This window comes from Hypanus sabinus, chromosome 4 (genome assembly GCF_030144855.1).
Source record: "Hypanus sabinus isolate sHypSab1 chromosome 4, sHypSab1.hap1, whole genome shotgun sequence".
Lineage (NCBI taxonomy): Eukaryota > Metazoa > Chordata > Chondrichthyes > Myliobatiformes > Dasyatidae > Hypanus > Hypanus sabinus.
Window position 1 is genome coordinate 14,996,849 of NC_082709.1, and position 17,055 is coordinate 15,013,903.

General features: G+C 37.4%; 1 protein-coding gene across 1 annotated transcript in view; it reads left to right on the forward strand.

Moving 5' to 3' along the window:
• Positions 1–17,055, forward strand: part of LOC132392511 (adenylate cyclase type 10-like) — a 133,170-nt gene that overhangs the window by 85,769 nt on the left and 30,346 nt on the right. Inside the window, exons 24-25 of the mRNA XM_059966463.1 lie at positions 13,356–13,496; positions 16,412–16,587. Of these exons, the coding sequence (XP_059822446.1) occupies positions 13,356–13,496; positions 16,412–16,587 (317 nt within the window). The remainder of the gene's footprint in view (positions 1–13,355; positions 13,497–16,411; positions 16,588–17,055) is intronic.

A 17,055-nucleotide genomic window follows, 5' to 3' on the forward strand; every position in this document is an offset into this window, starting at 1 on the left:
CCATTAGACTTGCTAATGATGTCTACAACTCACAAGTGAATATTTTAGAAAGGCAAATTTACCTGCTAGTCTGATTGAAGTGCTATTAAAATACTGCAGTATGTGGGCTACAAATTACAAAGGGAGATAGGAAACAGCATGTCAAAATGGCAAGGTTGCAATGGGGAGGAAATATGCAGGTAGATTGAAGAATCACGTTGGTGTTGGATCCCAAGAGAGAATTTGTAGAATGCCTATCAGATGACTTTTTAGAGCAGATTGAGGTTGAGCAAGTTGGCGATTGAGGTCCAGGTACAATCTGCTGAAAACCACTTCATGGACAAAGTGACTCAACTTAAATCAACGAAAGGTGCTCAACTGATCTGACAGTGTTTGAATGCTAAATTAAGATAAAGGAACCTGGGCGATAACAGGGCTTCACTTTCAGAAGCACTCAATGCCTTCTATGCTTGTTTTGACTGGCAAAATGTGGAGAAGTTATTACGAACTCTCTCAGCCCCTGTGATTTCAGTTACTGAGACCAGCGTGCGAACAGCCTTCAGAAATGTGAACTCACAAAATGTATCTGGCCCAGACACGGTACCTAGCCAAGTATTAAAGACTTCTGCTGATCAACTGGCTGAGGTGGTTACCTTCCCCTCAGTCGTCTGAGGTACCCATCTGCTTCAAGAGAACCACGCATAGCAGTGCCTACAAAGAATGTGAAAACCTACCTCAATGACTAGTATGGGAAGAATGGGTGCCTGTCTGGTTGGCTGCTAGTGACTAGTAGTGTTCCACAGGGGTCAGAATTGGGACCGCTTTTTAAAATAATTTTTTTTAATTGAATTTTCAAATAGGTTACAGAAACAAAAAAAATTATCAACCCCTCCCCCCTAACATATCCCTGTAGAAGAGATGAGAGAAGAAAAAAGAAAGAAAGAAAGAAAGAATGCCTGGATATCGAAAGATCCCCGCATGCTCCATGGAGTTTATAATAGCTTTAGTATATATATATATATATTTCTTTCCCCAGATAACCAATAATTTTATCTTCAAAGCACCTATATATTTAATCCTATTTTTTGTAAATAAGGGTGCCAAATTTTCATAAATATTTCATATTTATCTCAAGTTATAAGTAATATTTTCAAGTGGAATGCAGCTGAAAATTTCAATTTTCCAACGATCTATACTTAGTATGAATCCGATTTCCAAGTAACTGCAATAGTCTTTTTGGCTACTACCAATGCAATTTTTATGAATTCTTTCTGATATTTATTCAGTTTGGATTTTGGTTTTATCCCTTCAATGTTGCCTAGTAAAAATAATGTTGGATTATGTGGAAGTTGTGTTCCAATAATTTGTTCCAATAAAACTCTTAAATTTGTCCAAAAGGTTGAATTTTAAAACAAGACCAAGTAGAGTGTAAAAAAGTACCAATTTCTTGATTACATCGGAAACATTGATCAGATAAATTTGGGTTTAATTTATATATTTTTTGTGGTGTAATATATAATTGATTTAAAAAATTATATTGCACTTATCTTGACCGGACATTTGTTGTATTTGTCATACTTTCAAGACATAGTCTTGACTAACTTGTTTCTTCAATTTTAATATTCAAATCAGTTTCCCATTTTTGTCTTGACTTATGAATTCCTTGTTTAATTGCCTGTTTTTGAATCAAACTAAACGTACAGGAAATAATTTTTTTAATTTTTCCTTTTTGAAATAAAGTTTCTATTTCATTAAGTTTTGGCAATAACATTGTTTGACCTAATTTATCTCTTAAATAAGCCCTTCATCGGAAATAACAAAAAAGAGTGTTTTTGATATTTTGTATTTATTCTTTAATTGATCAAATGACATTAATCTACCTCCTTCAAAACAATCTCCTATATGTCTAATCCCTTTTTGAAACCAATTATATAAAAGTTGGTTATCCATTGTAAAAGGAATAAGTTTATTTTGAATTAAAGGTCTCGTTGCTAATAAAGATTTCTTTATCTCATCATCAACATTTACCTTATTCCATAAATCAATCAAATGTTTTAATATAGGAGATTCTTTCTTTTCCTGTATCCATTTAGATTCCCACTTATATATAAAATCTTCTGGTATATTTTCTCCTATTTTATCTAGTTCTATTCTAATCCATGCCGGTTTATCTTCATCAAAAAAAGATGCAATAAATCTAAGTTGATTTGCTTTATAATAATTCTTAAAGTTTGGAAGTTGTAACCCTCCTAGGTCAAATTTCCATGTCAATTTTTCCAATGATATTCTTGACATCTTACCTTTCCAAAGGAACTTCCTCACACTTTTATTTAACTCTTGAAAAAACTTCTGCGTTAATTGTATTGGTAGTGTTTGGAATAAATATTGTAATCTAGGGAATATATTCATTTTTACAGCATTTACTCTGCCTACTAATGTTATTGGTAACGTCATCCATTTATCAAGATCTTCTTGAAATTTTTTCAATAATGGTAAATAATTTAATTTATATAAATTCTTTATATCATTATCAACTCTTATACCTAAATATTTTATACCATTTATTGGCCACCTAAATTGAGTTATTAGTCGACATTAACTATAATCTCCTTTAGTAAGGGGTAGAATTTCACTTTTATCCCGATTTATTTTGTAGCCTGATATTTTCCCATATTCTTCCAATCTAGAAGATAATTTACGCAGCAAATACAATGACAGATAGATAGATAGTTTATTCATCCCCAAGGGGAAATTCAACATTTTTCCAGTGTCCCATACACTTATTGTAGCAAAACTAATTACATACAGTATTTAACTCAGTATAAATATATGCATCTAAAATCACCCTCCCAAAAAGCTTTAATAAATAGCTTTTAAAAAGTTCTTAAATAGTACTAAAGTGCATTGAGTGGTAACTTAAGCTCAGTCCTAACCCTGGCACTTTAACATGTCTTGCCCCTGGTGGTTGAATTGTAGAGCCGAATGGCGTTGGGGAGTAATGATCTCTTCATCCTGTCTGAGGAGCATTGCATTGACAGCAACCTGCCGCTGAAGCTGCTTCTCTTTCTCTGGATGGTGCTGTGCAGAGGATGTTCAGGGTTTTCCATGATTGACCGTAGCCTACTCAGCTAAATAAAGCAAAGCATCGTCAGCAAATAAATTAATCTTATATTCCTCCTGGTTAACTCTGAAACCCATAATATCTGGGTCCATTCTAATTAATTCAGCTAATGGTTCTATCGCCAACACAAATAAAGCAGGTGATAATGGACAACCTTGTCTAGTTGACCTTGTTAACTGAAATGATATTGAAATTTGACCATTTGTCACTACTTTAGCTTTGGGATTAGTATTTAAGGTTTTAATCCATTTTATAAAAGATACTCCTAATCCATATTTTTCCAATACCTTAAATAAAAAAAATCCCATTCCAATCTGTCAAATGCTTTTTCTGCATCTAAGGCAACTGCCACACTCATTGCCTCCCTCTTTTGTGCCAAATGAATTGTGCTAAGTAACCGAGTTACATTATCTGTCGATTGTCTATTTTTGATAAATCCTGTTTGATCCATATGTATTAATTTTGGTAAGTATTTAGATAATCTATTAGATAAAATTTTTGCTATTATTTTATAGTCGGTATTCAACAAAGAAACAGGTCTATATGATGTTGGCTTTAAAAGATCTCTATCTTTTTTTTGGCAATACTATTAAAATAGCTGTCAAAAAAGATTCTGGAAGTTTATGCGTTCTTTCTGCTTGGTATATTAACTCCATAAAAGGAGGAATTAGTAAATCTTTAAACTTTTTATAAAATTCGGGTGAAAAACCATCTTCTCCTGGGGATTTATTACTCTGAAGTGATCCTAGAGCTTCTTCAACCTCTTTTAATGTAAAAGGCATATCTAATCCCTTTTGTTCTTCCAAATTCAATTTTGGAAGAATTATTTGTGATAAAAACCTTTCTATCTTGACATTATCATTTTGTGATTCTGATTGATACAGTTCAGAATAAAAATTCTTAAGTTTCATTAATTTCTAAAGGTTTATAAGTAATTTTATTTACACTTGTTCTAATTGCATTTATCATTTTGGAAATCTGGTCTGTTTTTAACTGCCAAGAAAGAATCTTGTGTGATCTTTCACCTAGTTCGTAATATCGCTGTTTAGTTCTCATAATTGCTTTTTCTTTTCGGTATGTCTGAAGTGTATTATATTGTAACTTCTTGTTAACAAGTTGTCTTCGTTTTTCTTCTGTCATATATCTTTGAGATTCTTTTTCTAATTTTGTAATCTCTTTTTCCAATTGATCTATTTCTACCATATATTCCTTCTTAATTTTAGAAGTATAACTTATTACCTGGCCTCTCAAGTATGCCTTCATTGCTTCCCATACTATAAATTTATCATCAACTGAATGTAAATTTGTACCTAAAAAAAAAACTGAATCTGCTTTTTCATGAAATCAGAAAAATCTTGACATTTTAGTAATATTGAATTAAATCTCCATCTGTAAATTGATTCCTCTTTATCCACCATTATTGTCATTGTCAAGGGGGAATGATCTGACAATATTCTTGCTTTATATTCTATATTTTTCACTCTGTCTTGAATATTCATTGATAATAAGAAAAAATCCTTGAATAAGTTTTATGTCCATTTGAATAAAATGAGTAATCACCTTCTTTTGGATTAATTCTTCTCCATATATCAATCAAATTTAAATCTTTCATCAATGATAAAGTTAATTTTGCTACTTTTGATTTTGTAACAACCTTTGTTGATCTATCTAAAACTGGGTCGAGACAAAAATTAAAATCTCCACCTATTAATATTTTGTCATGTGCGTCAGCCAAATTCAAAAAGGCCTCTTGTATACATTTTACATCATTTTCATTTGGTGCATAAATATTCATAAGAATCCATAGTTCTGCAAAAATTTGACAATGTATAATTACATATCTCCCCGCAGAATCAATTAATACATTTTGTATTTTAATTGGTAAAGTTTTATTAACCAAAATTGCAACTCCCCTCACCTTTGAATTAAATAAAGCTGCAATAACATTTCCGACCCTATCTCTCTTTAATTTCTGAAGTTCTATCTCTGTTAAGTGTGTTTCTTATAAAAAAAGCTATATCTATTTTCATTTTCTTAATGTATGTTAAAATTCTTTTCACCAGTCCATTAAGCCCATTGACATTAAAACTTTAAAAATTCAGTAAATTAGTCATTATTTTTAACAGGGTTACTCCAATCTATAGTAATACCTAACTTTTCAACTTCCGTAATACCTTGGGGTATCTTTTTAAAATTCTCCATGTTGCTATGTGTCTCCCCCCGATTGTCCAGGCAAAGAAAGAAAGATAGAAAAATAGATTATAAAGAAAAAAATAACAAAATACCCCCCTACTAATGTTGTGAATAAAAAATAACACATTACCCCCCTCTGTTGTGTGGGTCATGGCAATCACCATGATTACACACGTGAATCCCGTAGCAATCGATCCGAAGTTCCCCCAGCTCCCCTGTAACATAAAAAGTATATATAAGAGAAGAAAAAATAATATCACTACTCTCGATTAATATTTCTCAAATTTTTACCTTTCTCCCCCTATATCATATAATTAAGAATATATTTAAATATTCTTCTGTCCTTAAATGTCCATCAACTCCATTCACTGTCCCTGTCTTCATCTTTAATCCATTTCACTTTTAAATCTTTGGCTGTGGTTTGCGAATATTTGGGAGTTCTTGTGCAAATTCTTCCGCATCCCGATAATCAGTACAAAAAAATCTTCTTTTTCTGTCATCCAAAAAAATTATCAGGGTTGCCGGGTGGCGCAATATAAATTTATAACCCTTTTCCCATAAAACTTTTTTTGCTGGGTTAAATTCCTTCTTTCTCATCAAAAGGTCATAACTTATATCAGGATAGAAAAGAACTGTTTTCCCTTCTATCATCAATGGCCCATTTCTCTTTCTGGCACGTTGGGCAGCCGCCTTCAGGATCTTTTCTTTATCTTGATATCTTAAGCATTTTATCAAGATTGATTGTGGGTTTTGATCAACTTGAGATCTTGATCTTAAGGCTCTGTGAGCCCTTTCAATTTCAATTAACTGAGTTCCTTCTTTCATTTCTAAAGTTTCCGGAATCCATTTTTGAAAAAAATTTGTTGGATCCTCTCCCTCTATACCTTCTTTAAGTCCAACAATCTTAATATTATTTCACCTGCTAAAAATTTCAAGTACATCCACTTTTTCCAACAACCGTTTTCTTTCTGATGTCCAGGCAGAAATATTATCTTCCATTTTATTCACTCTATCAATGGTGTCTCCCGTTGTTTCTTCCAAGTTTTTAATTTTCTTGTCCATTTTGCCCTGTCTTTTCATCATTTTATCAAACATAATCTTCATATTTCTAATATATTTTTATTACTTTTAATGCTTTTAATTCATGCATTATTTGCACCAAAGATTTTTTTATGTCTCCAATATCAACTCCAATCTCTTCCTGTTGCTCTTCTTTATTTGTCTCTTCATCTTCATCTGATTTATCCAGAGAATCTGATTCCACCTCATATTCACTCCTGGGATTTGTAGTTTGGGTTGCTCGTGTTTGCACATGCCCCTTCCTTCACGCATGCGCAATTCCTGTTGCTCTTTTTTTTTAGAAACGGTTGACGTTGCCGCAGTTTCCTGTTCTGTATCGCCGAAGGGAAAATGCACTTGAGCCCGAGGCTCTTTCATGGTGGTGGGCCTTGATTCTTTTCCAACTTGTGTTGTGATCAAAGTAGCAGTTTTCTTCTGCTTCTGTTTAGCAGACGTATCTTAAGACAAACCTGAGTAGTTTATAAGTAATTTTTAAAAAGTGTTTACTAACTTTTCTTCACTTAAACATTATTTTACTGTTTTTTTACGGGAGAGCTGGATTTCCACGTCTCGATCCTACGTCATCACGTGACGTCCCCCTGGGACCACTTCTTCTTACGTTAAATGGATGACAGAATTGATGGCTTTGTGGCCACGTTTGCAGATAATAGTTGGAGTGGCTGATGGTGTTGAGGAAGCAAGGAGATTGTAAAGGGACTTGGACATATTGGCAGAATGGGCAAAGAAGTGGCAGTTGGAATATACTGTAGTGTAGGGAAATGTATGTCATGTAGTTTGGTAGAAGGAATTTTCTCACCATTTAGAAAATATTTTATAGATGGGGAGAAAATTCAAAAATCAGATGTGCAAATGGACCTGGGAATCCTCGTAGTGAATGCAAGTTCCAGTAAAGTTTAACTTTAAGATTGTGTCAGGCAAATACAATATTAGCATGCATTTCAAGAAGAGTAGAATATAAGACCAAGAATGTAATGCTGTGGCTTTAAAGGGCATTGGTCGGACCCCACTTGGAGTATTGTGAGCAGTTTTGGGCCCCTTATCTAGTAAAAGACGAGCTAGCATTGGAGAGGGTCTAGAGGAGGTTTACAACAATTATTCTAAGAATGATATGATTAACGTATGAGGAGCATTTGATGGCTCTGGTGCTGTACGCGCAGGTGTTTAGAAGAATAAGGGGGAACTTCATTGAAACGTATCAAATATTGAAAGGCTTAGATAGAGTGGAGGTGGAGAGGAGGTTCCCTTTAGTGGGTCAATCTAGGACTAGTGGGCACAGCTTCAGAATAGAGGGTTGTCCACTTTGAACAGCTGAGAAGGATTTTCTTTAGCCAGAGGCTGTGGAAATCGTTGGTACAGATGGCTGTGGAGTCCAAATCATTGAATTTATTTATAGAGGTTGATGGATTCTTGATTACTCAGGGCATCAAAGGTTATGGGGAGAAGGCAGGAAAATGGGGTTGAGGGGGATAATAAATCAACCTTGATGGAATGTCAAAGCAGACCTGATGAACTGAGTAGCCCAATCCTGCTTCTATGTCTTAATTCAACTAGAACCTGCCTGGTCTAATATTCCAGGCATTTTTCAATAAAGGATTGTATCTGGTACACCTTAATGATTTAGCTGATTATCCTGCTACCTCTGGGGAATCTCTGAGCAATTATACCAATATGCTTCATTTGGACCTTAAGACCATAAGATACAGGAGCAGAATTAGCCCATTTCCTCATGGCTGATTCAACTTCCCTTTCAGTCCCAGTCTCCTGCCTTTACCTCGTATCCCTTCATGCCCTGAACAATCAAGAATCTGTCAACCTTCAGCTTGAATATACATAAAGACCTGGCCTCCAAGGCTTTCTGTGCCAAAGAATTCCACAGATTCACCCCTTCCAGGCTCAAGAAATTCATCCTCAACTCCATTCTAAAAGGACATCCCTCTATTTTGAGGCTGTCCCTCTGATCTTAGACTCTCCCACCAGAGGAAGCATCATCTCCACATCCACTCTATCAAGGCCTTTCATCATTTGATAGGTTTCAGAGGTCACCCATCATTCTTCTGAATTCTAGTTAATACAGGTCCAAAACGATCAAACATACTTCATATGACAAGTCACTCAATCCTGGAATCATTTTCGTGAACCTACTTTGAACCCTGTCCAGTTTCAGCACATCCTTTCTAAGATTTTTTTCTTTTGTGCCATACTCTGCCAGAGCCTCTGCGACCACTATTTTCAAAGTGGTTGTCTTGGAGGAAAGATTCTGTGAGTGGTCCCCCACGTTCTTCTCACAGCACAGGTTGTTTTTACAAGGCCGAGTTGCGAGCTCGATGCTCAACCCGGCACAGATGGAAAGCGTGTCTGGGAGTGGCCCAACTGGATTCAAACTCTGGAACCTTCGCTTCAGAGTCCCTGATTTCACTAATGTACCTTTCTAAGATAAGGGGCCAAAAACTGCACATGATACTCAATTAAGGTCTCACCGGTCATTATAAAGTCTCAACATTACATTATTGCTTTTATATTCCATTCCTTTTGAAATTAATGATAATATTGCATTTGCCTTCTTCACCACAGACTCAACTTGCACTAGGCTGGAATCTTGCACGAGGTCTCCCAATTCAGCTTCTTGTATTTTTTCTCCATTTGGAAAATAGTCAACCCTTTCATTTCTTCTATCAAACTGCATGACCATACACTTCCTGACACTATATTTCATCTGCCATTTCTTTGCCCATTCTCCTAATCTAAGTACTTTTGTAGCCTCTACACTTCCTCAAAGCTACCTGCCTCTGCACCTATCTTCATATCATCTGCAAACTTTGCAATAAAGCTATTAATTCCATCTTCCAAATCACTGACATGTAGCGTAAAAAGAATCAGTCCCAACACAGACCCTTGTAGAACATCATTAGTCACCGACGTCACTGGCAGCCAACCAGAAAAGGCTCCTTTTATTCACACTCTTTGCCTTCTGCCAATCAGCCACTGTTTTATCCATGCTAGAATCTTTCCTGGGCTTGTAGCTTGTTAAACAGCCTTGTATAGCACCTTGTCAAAGGCCTTCTGAAAATCCAAGTGCACAACATCAGCAAATCTCCCTTTGTCTATCCTGATTATTGCTTGAAAGAATTCCAACAGATTTGTCAGGCAAGATTTTCCCTTGAGGAACCATGCTAACTATAGTCTATTTTATCATGTGCCTTCAAATACCCTGAGACCTCATCTTTAGTAATTGACTCCAGCATCTTCCAACCACTGAGGTCAGACTAACTGGCCTACAGTTTCCTTTCTTCTGCCTCTCTCCCTTCTTGAAGAATGGAGTGATATTTGCAATTTTCCAGTCTTCTGGAACCATTTCCAGAATCCAATGATTCTTGAAAGATCGTGACTAGTACCTCCACAATCTCTTCAGCCACCTCTTTCAGAGCCCTGGGGTGTACACCATCTGGTCCAAGAGACCTGCCCATCTTTGACCTTTCAGTTTCCCAAGAGCCTTCTTTCTGGTTATGGTAACTTCCCACAGTTCATGCCCCCGACACCTGGAACTTCCAGCATTCTGCTAGTGTCTTTCACAGTGAAGACTGATGCAAAATACTCATTCAGTGCATTCACCATTCTGTTCTCCCCCATTACTACCTCTCCAGCAACGTTTTCCAGCAGTCCGATACGCACTCTTGCCTCACTTTTACACTTTATGTATCTGCAAAAGCTTTTAGTTGCTTCTTTAATATTGGCTAGCCAACTTTCATATTCTATCCTTGCTTAATGACTTCAGTAGTTGACTTCTGCTGGTTTTTAGAAGCTTCCCAATCCTCTAACTTCCCACTAATTTTTGCTGTATTATATATCCTCTCTTTGGCTTTGACTTCTCTTGTTAACCACGATTGTGTCATCTTTCTTTTAGAACACTTCCTCCTCTTTGCTATGTATGTATCCTGTGCCTTCCAAATTGCTTCCAGAAATTCCAGCCATCGCTGCTGTGCTGTCATCTCTGCCGGTGTTCTTTTCCAGCTTATTCTGCCCAGCTCCTCTCTCATGCCTCTGTAATTCCCTTTCTACTCCACTGCAATACTGATACATCTGACCTTAGCTTCTCCTTCTCAAAGTTCAGGGTTAATTTTGATCGTATTATAATCATTTTCTCCAAAGGGTTCTTTTACCTTAAGCTCTCTAATCAACTCTTTCATTGCACAACACCCAATCCAGAATTGCTGAGCCCATAGTGGGCTCAACCATGAGCTGCTCTAAAAAGCCATCTTGTAGGCACTCTAGAAATTCCCCCTCCTGGAATCCAGCACCAACCTGATTTTCCCAATCTACCTGCATTTTGAAGACCCCATGACTATTGTAACTTTGCTCATTTGGAATGCATTTTCTATCTCCAGTTGTAATTTGTAGGCCACATCCTTGCCACAGTTTGAGTGTCTGTATATACAGGTGTCCCTCCGCTTTACAAAGGCAGAGTGTTCCTATGAAACCTTTCTTAAGCCAAAATGGCATAAACTGAAGAACCATTAATTTATTTGGGAAAAATTTTCATAAAAGTGAAAATCCTCTTTGTAATGCGAAAACAGGTTACTAATGTAGGTCTTTTGTAAAAGCGAAGTGGCATAAAGCGAACATTCGTAAAGTGGGGGACACCTGAAATTCCCATCGTTTTACCTGTGCGGTTCCTCAGCTGTATCCATAATGATTCAATATCTCCCAACTCTAGGTCACCTCTTTCTAATGATTTGATTTTGTTTTTTACCAACAGAGCAACACTGCCCCCTCTGCCCTCCTGCCTGTCTTTTCAATGCAATGTGTATCCTTGGATATTGAGCTCCCGGCTATAATCTTCCCTCAGCCATGATTCAATGATGGTTACAATATCAGTCCCGACGAAGGGTCTCGGCCTGAAACATTAATTGCTCATTTCCACGGATGCTGCCTGACCTGCTGAGCTCCTCCAGTGTGTTGAACGTGTTGCTTTGACCACAGCATCTGCAGTGTACTTTGTGGTTACAGTATCATGCCTGCTAAACTGCAACTGTGCTGGAATTTCATCTACCTTATTCCATAGAATGCCCGCAATCAAATAAAATAACTTATCCTGTATTCACCCTTTTCGACTATGTCTGCCTTTTATGTTGCAAGGTATCCTGTTTACTGCAATTGTGCATTTTCAACAGCCTCTTCTCACTACACATTGGCTCTGTTTGTAAACCAACTACCTTTTCTTCAGCTCTATTATCCACATTTCCTACGATACTTCAGAATCAGAATCAGAATCAGACTTTAATTGCCAAGTACCTGTGCACATACAAGGATATATGCAGCTCAGGACATTAATCGCACCATGCTCAACCTTTTGATTCCTAACTTTGTCTCAAATGTTACCAATATCTGCCTCCACAACATCTCCACTAACTGTCCCGGCACTCTGTATCCCCCCCCCCCCCCCCGCAACTCTAGTTTAAAACCCACCATGCATTCCATTTTTTTTTTGCATTCCTCAATATCCGAACTACTTGTATACCATTCTACCAATAGTGATGTAATTTTCTAGATGCAAGGAGCCTACTGTTTGCTGGAACTTGCAGTCACTACCCCTTTTTGCTTAACTGCCACCAAGCAAGAGTTGACTCTAATTCCACTTTCTCCTGGATCTCGTGGTCATTTGCTTTCCTGATCAATTAATGCAAATTGGTTGTGGTAAAGCTTGTTCAATGGCAGTAAAAATCAAATTGCTTATCAATAAATCTGTTATCTAATCCAATGCTTCAGGTGAAAACTCCAGCCCCCAAAACCTTAACAATCTTAAAAACAATGTTAAGACCTGGAGAGAGGAAACAAACAAAAAGAGGAAAAGCTCTCCTTGATGTTAATGTAATTGTCCAATGTAAGCAGTGGAAATTATAAATGGCCAGATTTTTATAACATATGCTTCATCATTTTTGAAAGTTATGGATGTGCCTCTGAATTGTTAGCATTACCTTCAATATTAGATCTGAAGTCACATATATGAAAAACAGCCAAGTCAGCTAATTCTGTCTATGATCCTCCCAAATCTCACACTTTCATCTCTGTTTCCATATTTGGCATTCGTACTGTGCAAGTTTCCCCAGTCAACATCACTAACTACTCATTTGGTTGTATTGCAAGCAAACGTAAAGCTTTAAAAAACACAAATTAATTCTCTATGCATTGAAGATTTGTGCATTTTTTATTTGTTTACACGTTTGGCTTAGCACATGTAATTGCATGCTGTAAAGAAAACTTGCATAGTATACAGTAAGATAATGGATATAATTTTCTCAATCTGCTGGCCCATATTTGAGTACATCTGTTGTGCTTTGAATTGTTGAAAATTGATGTTCTATTGATTCACTGGTTTCATACAAAATATTACAAGGAAATAATTAAATTTTGAAATCAACGAAAGCTAGGAAAGTAAGTAGTGCAAGAAAGGGAGAGGTATGAGATTTCCCATGCCCAATATCCTGCAGTGCCCATAAGCTACGCCTAAAATCCAGGAAGTGCATTGGAAAACAGTATTTTTCAGGATGGTGGTACTATGGCCATTTCCAGTAGATCTGCCATTGGCATGAAGGATAGTTTTATTCCTGTTCCCACACACAATCTGTGGGAGTAAGGAGTGATTAATTCCAAAGGGTATAATCTTAAAATCATATTTACGGATTATGCATGCACGTAGTTAAGCAGAGAATTGTGCAATTTAAGCTCTCCTTAATACGAAAAGTGGTTCTGAACAAAATAAAGTAAAAATACAGTAGCATTTAGCAAAAAATGCACATCAAAACTGGGTGACTGAGATCAACTGCTTTCAGAAATCATGCTTAGGACAGGTTCCAGAATCTGTCGTAATTGTGCAATTGCAAAAATAATTCGTAAAAATAAAGAAATCTATCAGCCTAAACAGCATACAAGGATGTACGACTGAAGTGTTGGATACTAACATTGATTTGCATGTCTCTCATTACAGGCTCTGTCTTACATAACACAAGCTGAAAATATGCTTAGTCTATTGCAGAAAGGCAAACCACCCTTTGAATACGCCGACACTACAAAAGATGTTAAGATTTGTTCCTTTGAACGAGCCTGTGTATATATTCTCAAAGGAGAGGTAAGAGAAACAATTTTATTTCTGTATATTATATATTGTGTACAGTCATTTGGAATTTGTATCAAAGTTCGCCAGGTTCCTTATTGTGTTATTGGTGGAACTTCAGGAGTGATTAAAATGTTTGCCTTTTTGTGGTTCTGCCGAAATTCAGGAGCTCTTTATTGACTCGCAATGTGCAAGGATTGCTGAGAAGACCAGAATTTATAGCTCAATCCTGGTTACTCTCAGGAAGAAGCCACTTTTTTGGATGACTGCGCTCCTTTGGGTGAAAGATTTCCCAAGTATTGTTGAGTGTGAAATTCAAATATTTCGGCCACATGTTGGTATGTGCCTCAGAGAGGACCCTATAATTGGAAGTGTTCTGTTTACATTACCTATTGGCCTTGTCACTTTTCATGATTGAGGATTCCAAGATTAATCAGAATCAGGTTTAATATCATGGGAATATGTGTGAAATCTGTTGTTTTGTGGCAGCAGTACAAAGCAATACATAAAATTGTAAATTATAGTGAGAAGAGTACGAGTGTTAGTCAAATTAAGTAAGCAGTGTAAAAGAGAGAAAGAAAGGAAATGGTAGTGAGGAATTGTTCAAGGGTTCAATGTCCATTCATGTATCTGATGGCAGAGGGCAAGAAGCTATTCCTGAGTCTTTGAGTGTGTGCTTTCAGGCTCCTATGCCACCTCCCTGATGGTAGCTCATGCAGACATGGGATTTTGTGTTTACAGAGAAACTGAGGGTCAAACTGAAAATGATGAAATTGTCAGCATACACTGCCATTTCTAACCTTGTGAAGGAAAGAAGGTTAATCGATGAAGCAGCTGAAGTGGGTTGGATGCAGAGAAATTCAAAGGAACAATGATTTACAAAGATGTTGCCGGGACTGGATGTTGCAGCGACTTTATTCCTGAGAGCATAGAAGATTGAGGGAGATTTGATATTCAACATTATGAGGGATATAAATGGGGTTAATGCAAGCAGGCATTTTCCACTGAGGTTGGGTGGGACTACATCTAGAGGTCATGGGTTAAGGTGAACGGTTAAAAGTTTAGGGGGAACATGAGGGGAAAATACTTCACTCAGAAGGTCATGACAGTGTGAAATGAGCTGCCAGCGCAAGTGGTGCATGCAAGCTCAATTTCAATGTTTAAGGGAAGTTTAGATAGATATATGAATGGAAGGAGTATGAAGGACTATGGCCCCAGTGCAGGTCGATGGGATTTGGCATGGACTAGGTGGACCAAAGAGCCTATTTCTGTGCTGTACTTTACGATCCTGTGACTCTGAGAACAATATTCTTCATTTGTGCAAGGCAAGACTAAAACCAGTGCTGTGTTTTTTTTTCCCCTACGGTTCAGTGACTTAATCTTTACCAGGAGTCTTCGATGCTACAATCAGTCAAGTCCAGGTCTGCCACACTCACTTCAGCTCTTTAGTCCCTGTTCGGAACAAAGCTGTAGCAAGATCATAGACTACTTCCCCAGTGAATAATTTGCCATATAATCAAGCCTTTGGGTATTAAGAAATATCATGTAAAATATTGAGAACCACAATTTCCTGCAAGGACTCAAATGTTGACAGAATAACGTGTATGTATCTGTGTATGTTCTATGCACATACAAGTTATTGCCAGGTTTCTGTGAAGCCGATGGTCTCTTTGTGCCGGCTTGTACGTACTTTACTGTAAATTAGCTGGTTTGCTTTATTGCTCCCCCACAACACCTACCCAAATCTTTCTTCTCTTTCCTACCTCCTCCTCTTCTTACCATCAGCTTTGTAAGTCAATGTTCAAGGATGGGGGAACAACTTAACCTAACACTATATTGGTAACAGTATGTGAAATGCCATTATTTAGAACAGGGGTTCCCAACCTTTTTTATGCCATGGGACCAATACCATTCAGCAAGGGTTAATGAACCCCAGGTTGGAAACCCCTGATTTAGAGGGACTTGACACACTCTCCAGTACCAGAGGGCATGGATTGAGAATAAGAGGTCAGTTATTTAAAACAGAGTTGAGGAAGAGCTTCTTCTCCCAGAGAGTTGTGGAGGTGTGGAATGCACTGCCTCGGAAGACGGTGGAGACCAATTCTCTGGATGCTTTCAAGAAGGAGCTAGATAGATATCTGATGGATGGGGGAATCAAGGGATATGGGGACAAGGCAGGGACTGGGTATTGATAGTGAATGATCAGCCATGATCTCAGAATGGCGGTGCAGACTCGAGGGGCCGAATGGTCTACTTCTGCACCTATTGTCTCAAGATGGCATTTATCTGTTGTACTTACTGCCCGTTAATGCACTGGCGTTTAGGGAGCCAATAAAAGTCATCCATCTCTGGCAGTGTTTAGGTCTTCCTTCGTCATGCTAGTAGCTTCCTCTTGGTTTTTTACTACCGTCAGCCTCGCAAGGCTCGGGTGGAGACTCGGGAATACTGTCGCACTCAGCTGTAGAAGGATTCCTCACTGCAGTTTCGGTAGCAATTTTGTTTTACCAGTCAAGGTTGTTAGCTCTGGGCTGAGCCTGGAGGACGGGTGGACCTCTCTTTGTCTGGCCTCTACCCTTTGACCTGTTTGGCATAGGTAACTCTAAGCATAAAGCTCTGACTCCAGCCAACATAGCTCACTGAGTCATTGAGGCAAGCAAGCCTCCAAACCCTACGACCAGGTTGGAGTCCTCCTGGGGGATTTCAAAGGTTCAAAGCCCTTCAAAGCTTTATCCATATAAAAACAGGAATTTTCATGCTATCATATGTAATGCTTTTCTTAACCAACATCAGTCATCATATTGTTTGAAGATGATCTTACGCATTCAGGTAGTTTGTTATATGTAGCTTCTGTCTCAGCTATGATCTAGCTAGTTAATTAACTCAGTTGTACTTGCTGGTTCACTTTTCATTGATTTATTGATCTGTCTCAGGTACAATTTAAGACTGGTCATATGGATGAAGCTGAGAATCTTTTCAAGAAAGGCTTAAAGCTGCTGAACAAGAAGTTTCCAAATTTCTGTATGGCACAGATAATTACATGTGCTATCGAAAAATACAAATATTCCAAGAGGCCACGTGACAGAGATATGTTATCAAACTTTGCTAAGTATGAATTATTTTAATATCTTTTGTTTAGTGCTTTTATTTTCCTGGTCTGAGAACATTAATGGGAAAGTGCATTTGTAAATTTCAAATATTTATTTATTTATTGCGATATAGCACGGAATTTACCACACCGACCAGCATTCCTCCAATTTAACCCCAGCTTAAACACAGGACAATTTGAAATGACCAATTAACTTATCAACGAGTACTTATTTGGACTGTGGAAGGAAATCCATATGGTCATGGTGAGGATGCATGAACAATGGCGGGAATTGAACCCGGGTCACCTGTATTGTGCGCTACCATGCTGCCCCAAGATACAAATCTCAGTCCTCTTTGGAAGCTATTCAATATTTCCATTTATATTTGAAGAATACAATAGCTTAACCAGTAGTAGAATATTCATTGATAGAATTTCCACTTTCACAATTGCTCTGGAATTCGACCAAATAATTTACAAGATCCATCA